General features: G+C 50.1%; 1 protein-coding gene across 4 annotated transcripts in view; it reads right to left on the bottom strand.

Moving 5' to 3' along the window:
• Window positions 1–21,750, bottom strand: part of CACNA2D2 (calcium voltage-gated channel auxiliary subunit alpha2delta 2) — a 168,481-nt gene extending 146,731 nt beyond the window's left edge. For all 4 annotated transcript variants that reach the window (XM_072044169.1, XM_072044171.1, XM_072044170.1 and 1 more), the window contains exon 1: window positions 21,487–21,750. In XM_072044169.1, the coding sequence (XP_071900270.1) occupies window positions 21,487–21,602 (116 nt within the window). In that variant the 5' untranslated portion in view covers window positions 21,603–21,750. The remainder of the gene's footprint in view (window positions 1–21,486) is intronic.
• Between the last annotated feature and the right edge of the window lie 231 nt (window positions 21,751–21,981).

Raw genomic sequence — 21,981 nt, 5'->3', positions numbered from 1 at the left:
GCACTACACTGTGAAAAAACATGGGATTTCTGCAGAGTTGATGCCAGATTTCTAGAAGCACGGCTATGTGACAGCTTTTCAGGTAGCGAGCATTTTTTTCCAGCTAGCACACCCCTTTCCCCACACCACTTGCCAAAGGTTTTGCACGTGTCTGACCCGGTGCCACATCCCCGTAGCCCAAGCAATGCCCATGGCTGGAATTCCTCAGGCCACATCCTGAATTTGTGTTTGCATCTCACTTGCCATATATTGAGTTGAAAACCGCCTTTGCAAAGAAAATAAACACGTAAACCCCATTATTCTTCTGTCGTCGTTGACCTTCTGCCTCCTGTTTCTGCCCCACAGCCGCCGCACTTCAGATTTTATGGAAGAAGACTGTAGCAAGGATGAAGAGGGTAAGGAAATTGATAGCCTATTATGAACATGGAGATTTCGCTTCGAAGCGTGTCTCATATGGAAGCTGTAAGCAATAAGACATGACAGTCATTGCATTCCTGGGCCATTACCGCACGCCTCAGGTGGCGTTACAGGGCTCGAGGAGCGATAACTCCTCAAAACACGCAGCCTGGAGTCCCCCACTGCTCCTGTGAAGTGGCATTTACAACAAAGCACCGAGCTCACAGCCGATGCACGCGCTGGGAAGCCACTGGCCTGGATGCAGTGCTGCTCACGGACAGCCACAAGGCCCCCTGCACCAGCCTCTTGCTCCATCTCCCCTTTAAACTGAAGGTGACTTCCAGGTCCTCAGTAGTGAGGAGAAGCTCTCGGAGTTGGAATCCGAGCAGGAATGGAGGGCAAGGGGGCCGGGCAGTTCCCCCAACCCATCCCCTCCACAGCGGGGATCCGCACAGCTGATCCATGACCCCATCACCTTGTGTGGCTCTGCCTCCGACCAGGCTCTCCAGAGGTCTCCTCCAACCTAATGCCTCTCCATATGGACAAGCATGACCATGCACATTCAGGACACACGCTATTATCTCTTGTGTTAAAAAAAAATAATTGTTTCCTTCCCCTGTATATTTTACAACCTCTTCTGCAACATGTAACAAGGGACAGAAATGATTTCTGGAAACACAACACCATTTATCTCTGTCTCTCCAAAGAAAACTACAAAAATGCTAATTGATTTCATCATTTGCATATTTGATTTTTCCTAAAGATGAGATAAAATGGGCTTTAAAAAAAAAAAAAAAAGGCAGCAGAGCTTCAAAAATACTCACTGCGACAAGCATCGCACAGGAGACACGTCCAGCAGGCAGGAAGCAATGCATTGCACCCACGGCACCTGCACCTCGCCGCTGCTCACACAGCCCCTTACTTGTGCTGGGGGTGCCCCGGGTGAGACAAGTGGCTGTGGGGACCCCACTATGGGGCTCTGCGATCCCCCTGTCATCCCACTGCCGCTGGGGTGGCACCTGGTAGGGCCCCTGGAGCAGCGCCTGGCCCCTCACAAGTGCCTCCTGCAAAGGTGCTGGGAAAGGGTAATGGGAGGAAGAAAACAAGGTATGTGCTTGAAGACAGTTTTCTTTTTTTTCTTTTTTCTTTTTTTTTTTTGTTTCTTTTTTTCTCTATTTTATCGGAGCAGCCTAAGGAGAGCACTTGCTTAGCTGTGGGCAAGAGAGAACGCTAAAAAAAAAGAAAAAAAGTAAAATAATAGGAGACACCATCCTTTTCTCTTGCTGCCTTCCTGGCCCAAAGAAGAGAAAGATTCATCCAAACATAAAAGGACCAGAGGAAATAACTACCTGCTCGGTAGATATACTGCCCCAAAGCTTCTCCAGTTATACTCAGTGTTCTGTACAAGCATCCACACTTCATGCAGCGTGTTCAGCCAAGAATGTTTCACTCTGATTCATGCGCTTTGGTTCAGTGCCCAAATATTGCTATCTAATACAGTTATTAATTACTGTGTTGTCTAATTTTTGCTGTGCGGGAACTTCTTATAATGGGCTTAGCCCTTCACGATGCTTAATCCTTACCTATAACAGCACACGTGGCAGCACACAGGTGCATGCGTGTACGTGCGCACTTCGTGTCCTGTGAGTTTCCTTCATTTCTTACACACCTAGGCTGTAAAGCCCCCCAGCAGCTAATACTTACATGATGAGCAAAACCAAGCTTTGTTTTATTTGTATTTTTTTAAGATACAACTTCCAGAGAGTACCCATTGCCTACAAAACAACCAGACAAATTACTGACCATGCTTCCAGACGTTACCAAGCCACGCACACTATTATTTTCTGACTCCTTTTTAATTTAAAGTATGTGCACAGGTGTTTCTATAAAGGAGAGGTTGGAAAGACAAGTCCAGCAGGCAAATTTTCTTAAGATTTGTCAAGATGTTATTCACCCCTGCCATCTGGTCTACCCTGTAATAAGAAAGGATCTTTGATATTATTATAGGAGGGAAGAAAAGGACAAATTGATATCAAAACTACATCCAAAGGCAGATCTTTAAGAAACACGAAGGGAAAAGACAATAATATGTTTTCTGCTTTCAGCTCTACCAACAAATTACTTTGTTTTCCTCAACTCTAAGCACAAAGAAGCAGGCACAGAAGTTTGTGTATCTGTTGTCTTTCCAATTCTTATAGCAAGGTATGTTTCTAAAAAAGTGGCAAACCTCCTACCAGATCCATCCTGATCCCAGTTTGATGCCCCCCAGAGTACTCCAATATAATAAGAAGGGTAACTGGGGAGTCCTCTCAGCCTGAAGGTTAGACAGAACTGGGCAAAAAGGGAAGGGAAAGCAGTCCAACAACTGTACAGAAGATTTTCCATCAACAATTCTCGAGCACGAATATTCATGCAGGTACCTGTGACAAAAAACGACAGCAACCACCAGCTTGCTACCTATGAGACTTCAGGCAATAGGAAAACCATTCCTTAAGCAGGATTTCTGTATTGGGAAGCAGAAGTATTAAATATCTAAGGCCAAACTCCCTCTGGAAATGGAGCACATGGTCAGTGTTCAATCAGACACGCATGGGATGGCAGGGCCCTTGGGAATTCTTCTGCCACAATTAGCTGCACTGGGACACGAAGCATTGTCTAGCCTGTTCTTTAAATCCTCCGCTGAAGGTGAGCCCAGGATTCCCAGAGCATCTTATTCCAGTTCCATTCTTCACTTTTTCCACCCTAAATCTCAATTCCCTCTTCCACTTATCCCACCTACAGCAGACAGAAAACAATTTTCTTCTGACAAGCTCCTCAGAACTGCCAAGTCATTGTTCTGTACCATCCTTTGCCCTTTAATTCTCTCCTCCTCCAAACTCTTTTTTCTTCCCCCAACTTTCCCTCCTTTGCACTGCTTTACAGACCTCATCCTTTTTTTTTGCCCAGCTCTGGATTCCCTACAGTTTGTGCCTATCTCCAAAGGCTCAGGCCAAAAAGTGAGATCAGACACTCAGAAGTCCAGCACGGTGCCGCATGGGGACCCATCACCTCCCTGGTCCTGTCCTGGGAAGTGCTTTATGCTGCAGAATAAACGTGCCCTTCTGCTGCAGCAGCGCTTTGTCGACTCAGTTTGTGCTCTGCTATAACTCTCCAGATCCTTTCTGCCACACCGCTATCCAGACAGATATTTTTTAGCCTGTATTTGCACATTGGATTTCTCCTTAAGTGCAGCACTTTGCATTTGTTTTCACTGAATTTCATTTTTGCTGATATCAGGCTCTCCGCTCAATTTTTCTAAATCATTTTGAGTTCTGATAATGCCTTCCGAAATACATCCAACCCCTCCCAGCTCAGCGTCGCCTGCAAATTTTATAAGCGTATCGCCCATTCCATTGCTTAAGTTATTAGGGAAAATATTGACTAAAACCAGGTCCAAGGCAGATCCCTGCAGGAGCCCACTTGAAATGTCCTCCCAGCAGGAGAGAGAACCACAGTAACCATTCTTGGAGAGCTACGTGTCCAATCAAAGTATTTTGAATTTTAAACTTTACAAAAAGCTGATTTTGAGTACTTGATATGCAAAGAAGCCGTAGGCCAAAGGATAATTCAGTGAATAATTCAGAGCGTAAGAGCAGGATTGAGGAAAATCAATCTGTTTGTAGATGGTTTGCCAAGAGAAAGAGGAAAAAGTCCCCGGATGCGCTGTGCAGGGCCACCACGCAGCCACTGGACCCCTTTGATCCAACCTTTGAGCACGTGCCTCTCATTGACACTGCAATAAAACGAACAAACAGCAACGTAGTGACAGCAAACACCTCCTGCAGCCAGCGAGGCAGACTGCTTCCCAAGAAGCTCTTTCAGCCACGGACCACCCCGTTCCTCCCACCCGCCCCACGACACGGCCACCCCGTGATGGGCACTCGGGCGGTCAGAGCATCGCACGGCGGCGCCTCCGTATCAGGATCCCCGAGCACAGGATGAGCACGAATCAGTCTTCACAGTCTCAGGGGATGAATCTGGTCTCAGCGCATGGCCACTGAGTCCTGCTTCTCTAGGAGGAGGCCGAACCGAGCACCCTGACGGGGCTGGTTTGCTGTTTGCAGTCAGGACAGGGAACAGCCTCAGCAAGACATTTGGTATGTTTGAAGCCAAAGCTAACCTGAAGTCTTAGTATCCCTGCTTTTATGAAAGTTGTGTGTTCTTGCTCCTATTTTACATCTGAAACCCGATTTCTGTCACGCTTGCTGATGCACATCAGGAGCAGCAGAAGCCCATGGGTTCCCCCATGGCTGCACTCTCACTGCACAGGCTTAGGACTGGGCTCCTGATCTCAAAGCCTGTCACAAATCTGGACTTGAAACACAATGAATTAATAAAGAAGTGAATAGGTGTCAGCTTTATTAAGCAAGCTATCTGCATAAATTTCACCCAGTGCAGCCACCTGTCATTTTCAGAACCCCCTGAGACCCCCCACGGCCGGTACCTCTCCCACATTTCTTTGCAACCCATTACACAGATGAAGTTTTTTTCACAAAAACTTTCCCCTCACCAACTCCCTCCCTGTTTTCCAGACGCAATCTGAGTAGAGGCTGAAGAGCTCCCATCCCCCACGGCAAAGATAAGGTTACAGAGGGTAGGTCTTAGTAAGGATTTTGCAAGCAGCATGAATTATTAAAGTCCTTTATGATATAATGACAGACATATCAGGTTATTTGTTTATTCCGTGTATAATTTATGACTCTCTTGGGAGCTAGACAGAAGTAGGGTAGATCGTTGCATCTTCTTGCTCATTCCAGTAAATCCTCCTCACCAGATGGGAGGCTGAGCCACCCCACAAGACAGCGCAGCCGCACCTAGCGGGATTCACACTTTTCAGCTGGGGATAGCAGAGCTTTTTGCACAGCCTGGAGATATAGCACAGCTGTCAGCTGAGCACATCAGGGACAAAAAAGTCCAGCCGATATTTCTGTACCGTGCCACCGGAGCACTGTCACCTAAAGGACATGCACACAGCTTTGTGAGGAGCTGCTACCAGTCGCCCCGTGCTCCCCTGTCGTTGCTCAGCCACAGGATGACTATCCGAGCTGACCCCGGCCCCTCAGGACTTGAGGGTCCTTTACAACAACCACCTCCTGGCAATGCAAATAAGAAAAGAGTGGAGAAAATAAAATCATTGCTCTCGCTTTGGCCATTTGTTTAAAGAGTCCAGTCAAGCTACGAAGCTAAGCATGATACAGAAGCTAAGCACGATACAGAAGTGCCATGCCCTGATTGCTGGAAAGGAGCTCTGAGTGCACACATTGTAGTCATCCCCTTCTCTAGTGTGCTGCTTAAAGGGTGAGGGAGAGACGGTATGCCACAGCGACAATCGGGGAATAAAGGACTGACCACAGCCGCCGCCAAGAGCTTCCCAGAGAGCTCCTGCTCACTCGAGGTGCTCCACCCAAAGATGCCGCCAGCAAGCGTCACGCTTCTAGGAAGAGCTGCAGCAAAACATAAGCAGGCTGAAAACAGCAAGCTGGGTAACTCTCACTAGCCGCAGGACACTGGAGGACTGCTGTCAGCACCCACCCTTCCCATCAGATTTCAGCTGCTGAGAAGCAGATTACGCAGGCGACGATTAATCAGATCAGTAAAACACAAGCCACGTTAGGGAGTCTGAACTACCGCTGACTTGTCAGACCTATGCCAAATTTGTCTCCAACCTCTCTTTATCAAGCGAAGATACTGTTAGCCTCTGCCCCGAGATCTTCTGCTACAAGAGGAAAGCCAAACGTCCTCTGGGTCTGCCTGGGTGTCGCTGTCACTAGATGACTAGCTAGTTAAATCCCCCACCTTAAACAACCCTCTCCACACCATTCCCCTACCTGAGAGATTCCTGGCTCCTCAGAGAGCGCCGTAATCATTGTTATTATAAAGCACTTAGCGATGCTCACTCATTGCATCCCTCGCCAGCCAAACACCCAGAACCCTGTTATTTTGCATGCAGTCGCCTTCACTTCCAGAAGCTGCTCATTGTGCTGCTTCCTTTCAGCGGTGAAAGGAAAAAAAGGGGTGGGGGTGGAAAGCGTTTTAAAAAAATAATAATTTACTGCGTTTTATGCCATTACCTTACTACTTGGTGATACACATCTAAAAGCTGTCTGCGGGACCTCCCCACTTGTAAGGTGGCACCCAGACATGCTGTGCAGCGGGGATGCTGGAGGCACGGAGCCCAGTTTGGTCCCAGTGAGCACCGCAGCAGCAGGGGGGAACCTGGCAGCTTTCACAGGTCACCTCCTAGCTGGGAGGAACGCTCCTTCCTCCACGGGGAAAAGCAAATACAGCCTCTCCTTTGTAAAGGCCACAAGCTTATTGGAATTGCAGTTGTGGAAGCAGACTGGAAGACTCAGAAAGTACTGCCAGGCCTTGCTGTACACGCTCAGGACATTGGTCCATCAGGACCATTTTCCCCATCGCCAGCAGCAGCTAGCTTTTTGTGCCAAAAGGGATGCACCCCCTGTCCTGGAGAGCTCTGTGGATTGGGGATGCAGTGCTGGAGCACTTTTGGGCACAAGGATGCTGTGCCAAGCACCTTAGGGGTTCCCACCCCAGCAAGAAAAAACTCTGATCTGCGACAAGCTGTCTTCCCCTTCAAAAGGGAAGGGCGGCCAGGAAATTCTGCTGGAGCCTAGGCACTGCTGTGTCCCTTCCCTCACCAGATGCCTCAAGCTAATGAACAAGCAATGCACCCACGACCAAGCTCCAGTGATCACGGTTACTGCCCACATGCCCTCCCCTCATGTATCACACTTAGAGCGTGGATGGTGCAAGAGCCCAAATGTCACCGTGAGGGGACCGACCAACATCAAACTGTCTAATCCTCCCAGTGTGTCTGACAAAGATATCTTCCTTTTTTTTTGGAAGGGGAGAACTGAGCTCCAGGGTGCAGCAGTAGTCCCAAAGCCAGACACTTCCAGCAGCAGAGCCAGAAGTGATGTTTGTGCTCTGACGATGGCCCTCGAGCACCAGATCTGGCAGCTCGTCTGCCCATCAGTGGTCCAGAGCCCATCTCCTCCTGGCCCGCATAAACACCAAAACCTAAGACTACGAGATAATTCTCTTCTGCTTCATAAGCGAGTATCGACATTAACACCCGAACCAGCTGACATCCCACCGCCCCACTGCCCTGCACTCTTTTCTGCAGGAGACAAAGCCCAGCTGTTCCTGCGGTCGTCTCGATGGGGCTTACGACATCACCAACCCCTTTCTATTTAGAATAATGACTTCTGCCACACGCCAAGAGATTTGAAATTACCTGTGAAATATATTTCCCTAGGCACAGGCTCAAGAAGCATGTAAATTACCCAGCTTAATGGCCTCGAGAATTTCTGAGACACACACACAGAGGGGGAAACGTTCAGATGGTCTCCCAGGTACCAAGCAAGGGGATGGATGTCCGTCCGAGGGGTGGCCAGGAGCTGCTGCCCTACAGTTCCTCCAATACCCAGTTCCACCAGTGAGCATTTGCCTCAAGGAGGCAACAAGCACAAGAGATCCAATCCTAAATGAGTGCCTCATCAGCACAAAAATGCAATTTTAAAGAGAGCATTTCTTGGGAAAGGTGCCTGACCGTAACTCAGATGGGACGGGCAGCCAACACAGGGCTTATGCAGCAGAGGGCACCCATTTCATTCCCAGAAGCCCAGCGCTGCGGCACGGGGAGCACTGCAGCACGCCCTCTCACCCTCCAACTAACCTTGGAGAACAGCACCATCCAAGCTTTGATTCCCAGGCATCTGCCAGAGAATAATGCCCTTCAGAAGGAAGCCCTTCTCCCACTACCCCAAAGAAACAGACAGATGCTCGCTCCCTAGAGTGCAAATCCCCCTGGCCATGTTTCTGTTCTTGTACTTGAGCTCGATGTCTTGTTAGTACACTGCAGAAGAAACATTTATCCAGGAGAAAAAAAGAGCATGGATTCATTTGAAGGAGCAGAAGAGAAGGAATTATGTGATCTGGGTTCCATTTACTGCTCCACCGCTGACATCTTTGAGCCTTCGAAGCCTTGGTTTCATCAGCAAAATGAGCAATGGAAAATGAGCAAAGGGAAATGGAAGCACTACTGCAAAGTGCAAGTAAAGACCTTTATCAGGAGTGGAAGACAGACAGGACAAGATGCTCATGCTGTGGTGGGGAGTGGATGGGGGACAACCCCAAGGGCATCAGGACAGTTATTGGTCTCCCCAGGGAACAAGCCTGAGGCACACAAGCTTTGCTCCTGATGCTAGCCAAGACTGACGGCTGGTCACCTTTTAATGTGTCATGGATGGAAAGTAGGCCAGAAGAGCAACCGGGGATAAGAGAACACCTGGAAGATAGGCCTGGCAATGGAAAAAATGGGACAGATTTGCCTGGTGTAAATCTTCAAAGCAAAGGTGTAAGAGAAGGTCTTAGAGACTCCTCCAAAGGCAGAACCTGCCCTCATTCGCAGCCGAAGCGTCTTGCTAACCCACATGCCAGCAGAAGACATGGCATCACTAAGATTAACACTGCAGCAATTTTAACAAATAACAGTTTGAGCTAATTTTGTCACTCACAAGCACTGCACCAAAGGCTGAATGAAGCCTGTCTGGGCTCCCCGAAGCGTCCTGTGCTGCAGGTTACCGACGACACGGCCCGCTGGGGCTTCGCTGGCAAGCGGCTTGGTTCCCTGTCCTGCCGCAGGCTCAGGGGAGAAGCACAAAGGTAGAAGGGTGAGAACCTGGGGGTAAGGACAGCCTAATAGGCAGAGCAAAAGTTGTGCATGAGCAGAGCAAAACAAGGAATTCACTGCTGCTTCCCATCAGCAGGCAGGGAGGCAGCCCCTTGCAGGACAGCACGGCTCATCACACATCAGCTCCTTGGGAAGAGAAACGCCAGCACTGAGTGCCGTCCTTGGCTGCACAGGCGCTGCTCTGCTCTGCAACAGCTCACCCCTGGTGTTAATACCAGGGATGGTCATCGAAAACCCCAAACGTTGCACCGTACCAGCCTTTATGAAGAAAGCCTCCAATCCAGCCAAAACCAGGTCAGCATCATTGTCAGTGAGGCAAGTACTCAGCTATTCAGAAACTATTAGAAGATAAATATTAAGCTAATACTTAAATTTCCCCATCCCTGGAAGAGTTTAAGGCCAGTCTGGATGGGTCTTTCAGCAACCTGTCAGGTGGGAGGCATCTCTGCCCATAGCAAGCAGGTGGGATTAGGTGGGCTTTAAGGCCCCTCACAACCCAAACCATTCAGCGATTCTGTGAAACCTGAATACCACAGCAGGAAAAAAAAAAGTGAGGGAGGAATGACATTGTAATAAATAGAGTCAAGCCAAATGAGAAAGCAAGATTAGCTTCATGTGGAAAATTAGACAAAAACACATTATATACTTGGAATGTTGGTTGCTTTGCTCATGGGATCTGGAGTTGGAGCTCAGTGCACCTCACAGACTTCAGAACATTTCAACAAATTGACAATCAACAAATTCACCCAGTGCTGCCAATTGGCTGCTCCGGTGCAGGCCAGAACTGCTCTTTGAGCACCTTTCCCAGGCAGCCCCCAGAGCAGCGGGCTGTGCACAGGAGCCTTCCACCCACCATGGAGCACACGAGGCATAGGGATGGCAGGGATGCCACGCTGCCCCAACACAGCATGGCCTCGGGTAATGCCTCAGCTGGAGCATCTCACCTGCAGCTCGTTCAGCTCCCCACGGCCATGCGGGAACACACAGCACGCCTCTGCAAAGGGACAGACACCATCTGCCAAACCTTCCCCTTCCGCAGCTGCCTGGTTTTCTCCAGAAGAAACTTCTCGTACAAGAACCCTCGTCCTACGTTGTGGGATCCAATAATAACTTTGAAACGGCACAAACACAGCAATAAGTAGATTTAACGAAGAAGGAGAGTCAAGTATTACACCAGCTACCACTAAAACACTACAGCGTCTTGTTTCGGCAAGTGGCAAACCTCCTCCTCCATCACACAGCTGTGACTCCAGAACACGACGGGGGCTGGCAGCCACTTCCTGATGAGAAGAAGGCCACGCACTCAACAGTCACCAAATAAGTGACATTTATTAAGTGGCTCTTATAGAACAAAAAGGGCCGCTTCCAGTACACATAATCGCATCCACGAACCGGCCCTGCTTTCAGTGCAAGGCTCCACTCGGAGCGGCGCAAAGAGACAACAGGCAGGAGAAGCAGCCTCGCCTGTGCCTCGGGGCCTCCCAGGAAGCCAGGAACAAGCACGGCTGCCAAAGAGGCTCCATGAAAGAGGGCTTAAGCTGGCTCAGCAGCCACAGGGGCAGAACAAGGCCCTGCAGCAAGATGCAGCTTCCAGCCCCGGCCACACCACCCACCTCGTCCTCTCCCTACCTGGGCACAGGGAAGCAGTGGGATGCAGAGGGTGCAGGGCTCAGCTGCAGCACCTCAGGACGTGGCAGGAGCCACACCTCATGAAGAGGGCCCCAGTCCATGCAGGCGGTAATAAGACAGAGACACAGAGCTGGTTCGATTTTTCTCTGAAGAGCAGACCAAAACAAATAAACATAGCAAGGAACAAGTGACACAGAAGGCTTCAATTTAGCCTGAGCATGACGGGTAAAAAGGCAGTATTGGTGGCAGAAATGCCAACGCATCATTTTTGTTGCCAGGTCAAACAGGAGGGCACGTGCTAAATGGGGATATTTAGGAACTGGGACCAAAGCACGAGCAGATAGTAGAGGCGTTAGATAAATTTCTTTTCTCTACCTTGCAATAACAATCAAGGCAGAAGCAACCACCACCACCACCACATGTACTAACTAAGAGACAAAGACCTGAAAGCTATCCCCAGAATAATCCCACAGCACTTGGCACAGTTACATCAGGGGATGAATCTGGCCTGGTATCTCAGAAATAAATGTGATGTTTCTCAGCTTTTAAGCCTACCGTAGCTGTAACAGGGCACAGCATGCAAGACTGACAATGGCAAATTCTTCAGCATCAAGTATCTCAGGAATAAATCCTGCGTCAGGAAGAATGGCTCAATCATGAGCTGTCCCACAGCACACAGCCAAGGAGGTGCAGGAAAACATTCATGGCCGTGCACAGAGAGCCCATTTGGGGCTGATGCTGTTTTGTTTTTGCTCCTGAAAGCGCTGTCATTCTGTAGGAGGCAAAATAATGTCATCAGGTTGGTCACTGATCAACACTTAAGATCTCCCAGCAAACAAAAACAGAATAAATAAGAACCAAGAACTGGATGAACAGAAAATATTGATTTATTTTCCCCCCCCCCACACACTCATGTAATCTACCTTTCTCCCCAGAGCAGGAAGGAGGGGAAAGCAGGGTGCCCACAAAGCTGTGACACACGCCTGGCCAGCTGGCAGCTCAGCATCCTGAAACTCTTTTCAGCTTGCAGGTCTTGAATAATTAAATGCTGCTTCTTCCACTCTTTTTCCCTTGCCACATGTGACACAGTGCTGCAGGTTTACTTTTACATGGGCAGCAGGTTTCCCCTGGCCCCTGCAATGGTCCTAGAAGCACACGAGCCCACACATTGCTTTTTCTTTTTTTTTTTTTTCCCCTGCCAATCCCAAGAACGAGACACTACAGTGAATGCTCAGAACAGACCTCTAATTTATAAGACTACCTCAGACATGACCAAATGGTACTTCGGCTTCTCCTGGGTCTACTGAGTTTGTTATGGAGCAATAAAAAGATGTTCAACCACTCACAGCCCAGAATCTGACTCAATGTTCAACACTGATAAAGTTGAATATTAGCTGCTTCGCTTGGCTTAAGTCCGTCTCTTTTAGTGTCCGTGTTACAGCTGCCAAAAATTTGACTGAAACGCACTATGTGCTAGCAATGCAAACAGGGCTCTGCATTCACAACCCTCACTGTATCATGCCGCTGACAAGTGGCAATACTTGTCTCAACGGAGATACTATTACATAAAAGTTAATAGATACGAGAATTCAAATACAAGAATACTTCTGATTCAACAGAAACAAAATCAGCGAGAGATTTACACATCTTCTAGACTGTAAATGGCATATGCAAGGTAGGCTCTGAAAAAATATTTACAAATATGCACCTTGCTTTTGTTTCTTATTTGGAAGACGTACAAAGAAGGCTGGCCTGGCTGACCAGGGATCTTCTACCGGAGCTTGGGCGGAAAAAGAAAATGCTGGAAGCAGGGTCAGGCAACGTGGAAGGAATACAGGGACACTGTTCACATCTGTAGGGAGAGAACTCGTGTGGCCAAAGCTCAATTAGACTTGAAGCTGACCAGGTCTGTGGGAGATAAAAAACAAACAAACAAAAAAAAAACAAACAACAACAAAAAAACTTTTTATTAAAATATGTGGACAGAAAAAGGAGGACCAAAGAAAACATAGGTCCTCTACTTGATGGGGAAGGTCACCTCACAGACAAGGACGTAGGAAAGCAGAGACATTTCATGCCTTCTATGCCTTCATCTTCAATGCTGATGATGGAACTTCAGGACCCAGGGTGCCCTGAGCAGGAGGACCATGATGGTGGGAATGATAAACTCCCAACCAACCCTGAATGTGTGCAGGATTTACTGCTCCACCTGGATCCATACAAGTCCATGGCTCTGGATGGGATCCATCCCAGGGTGCTCAGGGAGCTGGCTGATGTCATTGCGGGACCTCTCTCCAATATTTTTCAATGATCTTGGGAATCTGGAGAGGTCCCAGTAGACTGGAAGCTGGCAAATGTTGTACCAATTTTCAAGAAGGTTAAGAAAGAGAGCCTGGCAATTACAGGCCTGTCAGTCTCACGTCAGTGCCTGGTAAACTCATGGAGAAGATGGTTCTTGAAGTTATTGAAGCACACCTGGGGGACAACGCAGTCATTGGTCCCAGCCAACACGGGTTCATGAGGGGTAGAGGTCCTGCCTAACAAATTTGATTTCCTTTTATGACAAGATCACCCGTCTAGTCGATCAAGGGAAACCAGCTGATGTGATATTTTTGGACTTCAGTAAAGCTTTTGACACGGTTTCCCATAGGATCCTACTGGACAAAATGTCCAGCATACAGCTAAATAAAAACATCATACAATGGGTGAGCAATTGGCTGACGGGTAGGGCTCAAAGGGTTGTGGTAAATGGGGCCACATCTGGCTGGCAGATGTGACCCTCAAGGCTCCATTTTAGGGCCAGTCCTCTTCAATGTCTTTATAAATTATTTGAATGTAGGACTAGGTGTTTTGAGCAAATTTGCTGAGGACACTAAACTTGGAGTTGTGGACTCTGTTGAGGGTGGAAAGGCCTTGCAGAGAGACCTGGACAATCACCAACCTCATGAAGTTTTACAAGAGCAAGTGCGGGGTCCTGCACTTGGAACAGGGCAACCCTGGCCATTCATACAGACTGGGCAATGAGATGCTGGAGAGCAGCCTAGAAGAGAGGGATCTGGGGGCTGTGGCTGACAGCAAGCTGAATGTGAGCCAGCAGTGTGCCCTGGCAGCCAGGAGGGCCAACCGTACCCTGGGGTGCTCCAAGCACGGCATCGCCACTCGGTCGAGGGAGGTGATTGTCCCGCTCTGCTCTGCGCTGGGCGGCCTCACCTCGAGCACTGTGTGCAGTTCTGGGCACCACAGCACAAAAAGGACATGAAACTGTTGGAGAGTGTCCAGAGGAGGGCTACAAGATGGTGAGGGGCCTAGAGGGGAAGACGTATGAGGAGTGGCTGAGGGCACTGGGCCTGGAGAAGAGAAGGCTGAGGGGGGACCTCATCATAGCCTACAGCTTCCTCATGAGGGGGAGTGGAGAGGAAGGTCCAGGATCTGTTCTCCTTAATCACCAGTGATAGGACCTGTGGGGATGGTGTCAAGCTGAGGCAGGGGAGGTTTAGGTGAGACATCAGGAAGAGGTTCTTCACTGAGAGGGTGGTCGCACACTGGCACAGGCTCCCCAGGGATGCAGTCACTGCACCAAGCCTGCCTGAACTTAAAAAGCAATTGGACTGCACACTTAATCACATGGTCTAAAATTTTGAGTAGACCTGTGTGGTGCTAAGATTTGGACTCGATGACCCTTATGGGTCCCTTCCAACTGGGGATATTCTATGAGTCAAACTCAACTCTAGGTGCTGGATTCTTCTGCACTGCAGAGTACTAAGCACCCACGGCAAAAGAAACAAGAGTCTGGCAGCTTGCTTCAAAAGGAAAGTAGCAGGACCCAGCCCTGTTACAAGCTGAAAGGGACTGGTATGTAGAAGGAAAATCATGGTCCTCATTTGTCCATTCAATGGAGATTCAATACTCTCCCAATTCTTTCCACCAATTGAACAATTTAAGGTTAACTTTGTGCTTGGAAGGCCAAGAGCTGATTGTCACAGCAGGACCGAGGCCAGCCAGCACCCAGACCCTTACTGCCCTCACCTTCCCTGCTTGGAGAACACAGCCTTCATGCTCCCAGGGCCACAGGTCTTCCCAGTCATCCTCTGCTCCACAGCTCTGCTTGCAGATGGCCAGCAAACATGGGATCTCAAGAAGCAACCCATCACACTAGCATCCCAAACTGAGTTTGGGTCACAGAAGCAGCAACTTTTGTCAGTGCGGCTTGAGCAGCAGACGTGGCTGCAAGAGCCCCCAGCTCTCACCTTGCAGGGGCAGCACACTTGCAAGCCTTTCAGCCACACAGAAGAACTAGGAAATTCTGGGTTGGTCCGTTACTTTGAAGGATTCAGATAAGAAAACCCCATAGAAATGAGCATGTGCTTAAAGGAAGCCACCCCTGTGACTAACAATCCCATGGATGGGAAGCTGACTACCTTGCTTGTGAGCTTTCCACCTTCTCTGCCCTTGTGCCTGTACTCCCCATCCTCCCCCCAGCCCTTCCCTAAAGCACTGACACTACACGGGTTTTTGCTTTGATGCAAAGTATGACCAGCTAATTAGCATTTCGTTGCTCTGCACACCCCAACGTGAAAGCAGCAGCCTCGCTCCATCCCTCCACCCGTTCCCTCTCCCTTCCTCCACCTTCTCAGCAGAGCACAGGAAGCTGCAGCGAAGAGGCTCATATTACAGGGACTTCATTGCTTTTACAAAATTTACTAGCACGCTGTGAAGCCTCATAAATAATTCAAGATAGACAACCTTCGTCAGGTAAATGAACGTGCCTTTTGTAATCCATCCCTCAGCCTATCTCAGCGATACACGTACCGACTGTAGGGACAGTCAATGATGCCTCGGGAATTCCCAAAGTGTCAGCACAGGAGAGGGCAGCACACCAGCTTCTGGCACCAGCAGTACCCAAGGAAATCCAAAGTCTGCCCAGTGGCTTCAGCAGATTCATAACACATAACAGACAGCCTCGCCACAAGAGTAGCTCCAGCCTAGTCCATGGAAAGCAGCTCCACCCCTAATGAGCAGAGATGGACCATGGCAGGGGGCAGGAGGCTCCTCCATTGTAAAGATCTCCTCTTTGCTGCAAGAAGTTCAGGGACTTGGACACAAATCAGAGCTGAAGTGCATTGCATCCCATCCTTCTTGGGTTTAGCTCCACGTGCGCTGTTGATGCACAGAAGCACTTGACTCATTAGAGAGATGCAAACTCAACTTCTGCTTTGGCAACTGCGCCCAGGGCTTTATCATCGTCAGAGCTATTCCTCTAAATGGTTTCACAGAATCACAGAATTTCTAGGTTGGAAGAGACCTCAAGATCATCGAGTCCAACCTCAGGGTTTTTATCCCTGCTCATCCCGATCTGATCGCTAACTGCGCTTACTTCCTGAATTTAGATTTGTGGGTCTACTGAAAGTTATGAGGAAATCCACACGCATTCTCCAAAGCATCAAATGATTCAGCCCAAAGAAAGCCCTGCCAATAGCTCGTTGATACAAAGCAACTCTCCAGTAACAACACTGTGTACAACCCCACTCCCCATGCAACGCAGCAATAATAAACTTGAGGACGAAGGCTAGATTACAGGAACAGTTCTGAAACAAAGTACTACCAGCGCCCCAGACAGGAAAAAATAATTCTGCTAACAAAACACATTTTGCTTTCGAGAGGCTCCTGGAAAAGTAAATATCGAAACATTCAGATACTGTCCATTCTTGCTGATTATTTCACTCAAGTATTTCGCTTGGTTATGACTTTTTCTTTTATTTCATCCACTTGAATATTTCATCGGCGGAAAAAAAAAGTCTAAATTCTACGGTTTGTGCACATGTACAATGTTACAGTGCACAGATGCCCCAGCACTTAAGCCCTCAAGAGCCTTTCTGATGGCTTTTGAAGCAAAACACCAGGGGGGTTGTTCAAGGATAAACTCAGGTTTCCATTTAGCCTCTACATAACCACCTTCAGCTTTCAAGGGGCTGTTGCGCACACACACACACACACACACACACACAACACAGGCACAGCTTCTTTACAACGAACCTTCTGAACTGTGCATGCCAAGCACTACGCATCAGCCCATTTCTACCCTCAGGTCTACGTGCAGGAGCCTTATTGATTTCAGTAGGAACCCCCATGCGCTCCTAAGAGCTTGTATCATCTCTTTTTCAGTGTGTACACTGGGTTGAGAAACTCAGACTCCTGAAGCCACAATCTTGAAGAGGATCCCTGCAGGCAGGGTGCAGGGCTGAGGTGTCACAGGGCCAGGAACAGGGTCGTCGTGCCCAGCTCTGTGCGATGCTCACCTGTGCTGATGGAGCAGGCTTCCTGCCCTGCTGCCCCAGAGAAGTTATCGTGCTGAGGAAAGGACAGGACGGAAAAAGGCACAGGACAACCTTGAGAAGGTCTGAAGTAAGTTGTTAGGCCTCGTTAGCCAGTTATCTCAAGGAATACGCTTAATAATTGAGCCAGGCTGGTGACAGTGTGCACACTGACATGTTGTGCCACAGCTGCCCGCTTCTCCTCAAGGAAGCTGTCCCTGTTTCCTTCCTTAAGCCCAAAAGGGAATTCATATACAGCTGTTCCCAGTGCGAGCCCTGAGTAGGGAGCATTCAGAATTGGTAACGGGAGGGGAGAGAAAATGTTTATAATGCCAAAAAAAAATACTGCAAATATACTTCAAAAGCAGCACACGGCCCTCTCCCAGCTGCCACCCTGTTCTCTCCGGGCAGCTCAGGGTGCCTCCGTGCACCCCAAAGCAGCCTCCACCACCGAGGCACGGCTCACAGCGGGTGGCTGTGCCTCCACAAAGGCCACCCGGCCCTGAGAGAAGGAGCGAGGCTGTCTGTCTGTCTGTCAGTCCCACAGGCAGGCTGCCCTCCCTGCGAGCTGTCTCTCTGCTCAGCCAAGTGGAGCTGAAGACAAGCAGGGCCATCTCCCCACTTCCTCTCCGCTCCTTTCCAGACAAGTTCCCTTCCCCAGCATCAAAACCATAATTGGAAGAGATTTTCTGGCTGCACAGCAGGCGGGCAGCAGAACAAGAGACAGGGCTCCCCCTACACAGCATCCTGCAAACCCTGAAACATCCAGTCCTAATAGAGTTATTTATTTCAAGCCCTGCTAGCCCAGATGTGCCATCACTACCAGCATCGTTAACCTCATTTGGGGTGAAGTGGCGAGCACAAATCAAAGCCTGCTGAAAGGAAGCAATTAATTTGGTAGAGGCAACCTCAAGCTCACCCTCCAGTGGTGACGGGCACCCATCAGGCCTTACCCATCTCAGCAGTAGCCTTGGTGGCTCCGCATCTGGCACAGCACTGGTACCACTGCGAGCTCGCTGCCCAGAGCTGCTGTCTGCATCTGATGAGCCCAGACCTCGTGCTGGAGGGGCAGGACTGGATGCTGGTCCCCAGGCCAAGGCTTTGCCCTGCAGACACCCTGCTGTCCTCGTGCCGAGCAGCCAGAGACGTGGCACCAACGCCCGGCCCCGCCAGTGAGCACGCAGCCATTCTGCACACACACCTGCTTCCTCACGACGAGAGGCAAACGGCTCACCACCCTCCAGCAGATGGTGATTTTCTTTCAAGTCCAAGTGACTAAAAGCCTTCCTGCAAAGTGAGGAGGGGTCATTCCCTCCCCAGGCAGTAACCACATTCTCTGCCACTTGCTAACATAAGGAGATGGCAATACAGGTGCAGGACTCCCCCAGTTGACCAGGCTTTCAGTTTCCTAACACCAAACCTCTGAAACTCGAGCAGAGGTTGTCGCTGTGCTGCCACAGGAATCCCTCCGTGTAGTATTTACAAGAAAAATTAACAGCAACCAACAGCTTTTCTTCCCACAGCCACTAATCCCATTGACCACACAAATGTGTATTCTCCTACGTGACCATTCCTAAAAAGAGCCTCGTCAGTCACTGGACATCACCTAACATGCCCGCCCAAGTGGTTTTGTTCCAATCTGGGATTTTGCTTTTTAAATCTCAATGAGAAATTCCCCTTCGGACAACTGGCTGAGCCGAGCCTTCCTTAGCTCGGCATAAGATGATTAAAACCATGCTACCCAGGAGGAGAGATAATGTGGAACAGCAGAGATTTATCGAGGACAAAACCAAGAATCAATGCACAGAAATCACTGACAACAATTAATACAAATGTGGCAAAGCAAAAAAAAAAAAAAAAAAAAAAAAAAAAAAGTCTGTTAACCCCCCAGATCCCCCCCCCCAGCAAAATATCCTAATTATTCAGCCTGATGCAGGTCAGAGCAAATCGGCTCCAGCTCTGCTTAAAAAAAGCAGCCTCATTTCTGAGAGCCCTACAGTAAAACATGACTTAAGTGATTCACGTAGAAAAACTCCGACGACAAACAAGGTTTCTAATCAACGCTCTGTCATTTGCTGTTGTTGCAAGGGTGCATTGTCTAAAGGAGAAGAAAACGGGCTCGTAACTGGAAGATTTTAGCAGCCCGTTTCACCAGCACAACTCAGCTTCTGACCGAAAAACCTTTCAAAAATGATTTAAGCTGTATCCAACACTTTTAAAAATAAGTGCACAGAAAGGGTACTACTCAGAGGGGAACAGTCAATTAAAGAGTGTTATCTGAGCGCTGGTGCCAGCTACCATTGCACTTCTTTCTCCCATTAAATATTTCTTCCCCGAGAAACAATCACTGAAGCCCTAGGGCACAGCGCGCAAGGCGTTTCAGCCCACATGTTACAGGCATTAACCTACTGCCCAGCGATTGTGCATCATCATCAAATATCCATTCGTGACTCTTCTTTTTTTCTGGGTTCACAAAGCAGGTCACAAGGAGAATAAAGCAAGCAAGAAGATACCAGGTCAAGCTGAGGTCTCACGCCCCTTCTGTGCCTCTTCTCCGCACGCAGTCCATCAGCATCACTTCCCAACAAAGATACATGCAAAATTCGTGGCCTTTTTAGGACCGTTCCTTCCCGTTTGGGAGAAGCTACCAACAGTACAGCTTCGCCACCAAGTTTGGTTTTTACGCATCTCACCTCTCTTAGTACAGGACCAGGCCCGTGTGGACAGCACCACTGATATCAGAGAGCACAACATCTTTTCCTAGTAAGCCACACCAAATTATCTGAAATAAAACTGCTTTGGCTAAAAAGCTGGCACAGTTTATTAGAACAATACAGATAATCATCAGTCTGGGTGAGGGGAAGGCCAATGCATTATTTACAAATTACACGTCTCCTAAGGATGTCTCTCCTGGCACAAGAGCCTTCCTTGAAAAACTTTCTGCAGTTAGAGGAAAAAAAAAACAAAAAAAAAACAAAAAAAAAAACACAGACACGTTTCTGCTTTGTAAACTGGTACCCAGAAGAGATTTATTCCGCAATATGATTCTGCACTCAGAATTCAAGAGGAAAAAGCAACAGCTTACAACCCCTGAGAAAGCTGCTGCAATATTAAAAGCATCCCACCAACTTCATCTGCGCTTCATCACATCCATAATCCCTGCTACTTCTATAGGAATTCTCTTAGAAGTCAGGATTATTGGTACGAGAGAAACGCCGGATCAGGCTGTGAGGCTGTGGCACTTGGCAGAGCACTGGCACGTCCCCTTCCCTCCTCTCCCCCTGTAGGTAGACATTTCTCAGGGTCTTATTCTGAAGAATTTCTGCATTTACCTGGTGGCAAGAAAAGGGACCCCACCAGCTCCCAAAGGTCAAAGCTATTTAGAAATGTGGATGTGAGACCCACAAGAATTCAGGAGGAACCCGAGGGAAGGGGAGCTCTTTCTGAAGGACGGAGCCCCGACCACCATCCCTGCCGTGGAGCCAGCCACTGCCTCGGGGAGCTCCAGCCCTCCCGAATAAACAACGCCGCTTCTCCTGAGAAGAAGGCTTAGCAGCAGAAGGCCTCAACACACGCCTGTAGAAACGTACTTTGCGACGAAAGACGTTCGGCTAAAAAGCACCGGAAAATACTTTTTGTGACATAGGCACGTAGCACATCCCTATCCCCAAGGAAATCACAACTGAGGAGAAGATTGGGGCAAAAAGCAGCGGCCGTGCACCGGGGCAGCGCAAAGTTACGGGCGACACCGCGGCGATTAACTCCATGTCATTGAAATCTCTCTCTCCCCCTCCAGACACGCAGGCTGTGAGGACACGGAGCCAGCCCAGGCTCGGCTGCCTGCTTTGCCTTCCCCCCCTTTGAATTTGGTGTCACCGAGCGGTCCCGCAGCACCCCTGGGCGACACCCCGTGCAGAGGGGGGCACCGGGCACCCACATCGCCGGATGCGAGCCGGCTCCCGGGCGCCGACTTCCAAAAAAGCTCTTTTTCTCCCCAAAAGCTATTTATAGCCCAGCCCCGCCGGCCGGGGGCAGGGGCTGCGGTGGCGACCGGGGCACCTCAGGCACCGTGCGGCCGCTCCGAGGCTCTCCCTCCCGGGACCCCAGCGGGCTGCCCCCCGCCCCACACACACCCCATACACACCCCATACACACCCCATACACACACCCCGCCAGCCCAGCGGCGAAGTTTGAGCTCCCCGCTAACTTCGGGGCCGCTCCGCACCCCCCCGGGGGGCTGAAAGGAGCCGGGCAGCGCCGAGCCGCTCCCGCAGCCGGGCGACCCCCGCGGCGGTGCCCCCCAAAAGGGCTCCCCAGAGCCGGTGCGGGGGTGTGTGGGGGTGTATATGGGGATGTGGGGGGGGGGTGTGGGGGTGTCCCGGGGGCGGCACTTACGTGTGCTGCTGCGGGAAGCTGTAGCCGAGCGCGGCGGGGGCGGCGAGGAGCAGCAGCAGCAGCAGGGCCAGGTGGCCGCAGAGCGCCGCGCTGCCGGTCGGAGCCGCCATCGCCATGTTGCCATGAAAAAAGCGCGGCGGGGAAAGGGGAAGGGGCAGAGGCGGCCCCGCGGGGCGGCTCCCCCCGCCGCCGCCACCACCACCAGCAGCAGCAGCACCGACACCGCCAGCACCCGTGCGGAGAGCGCGGCGGTGCTGGGGAGGGGGGGGGGGGAAAGGAGGGGAGGGAGGGGAAGGAGGAGGAGGAGGATGAGGAGAAGGAGGAGGGCCGGGGGGAGGAGGGGAGGGAGGGACGGAGGCGGGCACCGAGCGGCGGCCGCTCGCCCGCTGCCTCACGGCCGGCACTGAGCGCCCGCGCCCCGCTACTTTGCCTCAAATAGGCGGGCGGCCCGGCCCGGCACCACACGGCCCCGCCGCTGCTCCGCCCCGCTCCGGC

This window comes from Anas platyrhynchos, chromosome 13 (genome assembly GCF_047663525.1).
Source record: "Anas platyrhynchos isolate ZD024472 breed Pekin duck chromosome 13, IASCAAS_PekinDuck_T2T, whole genome shotgun sequence".
Lineage (NCBI taxonomy): Eukaryota > Metazoa > Chordata > Aves > Anseriformes > Anatidae > Anas > Anas platyrhynchos.
Note: the sequence above shows the minus strand (reverse complement) of the source record. Positions and strands in the feature narration are given on the sequence as shown.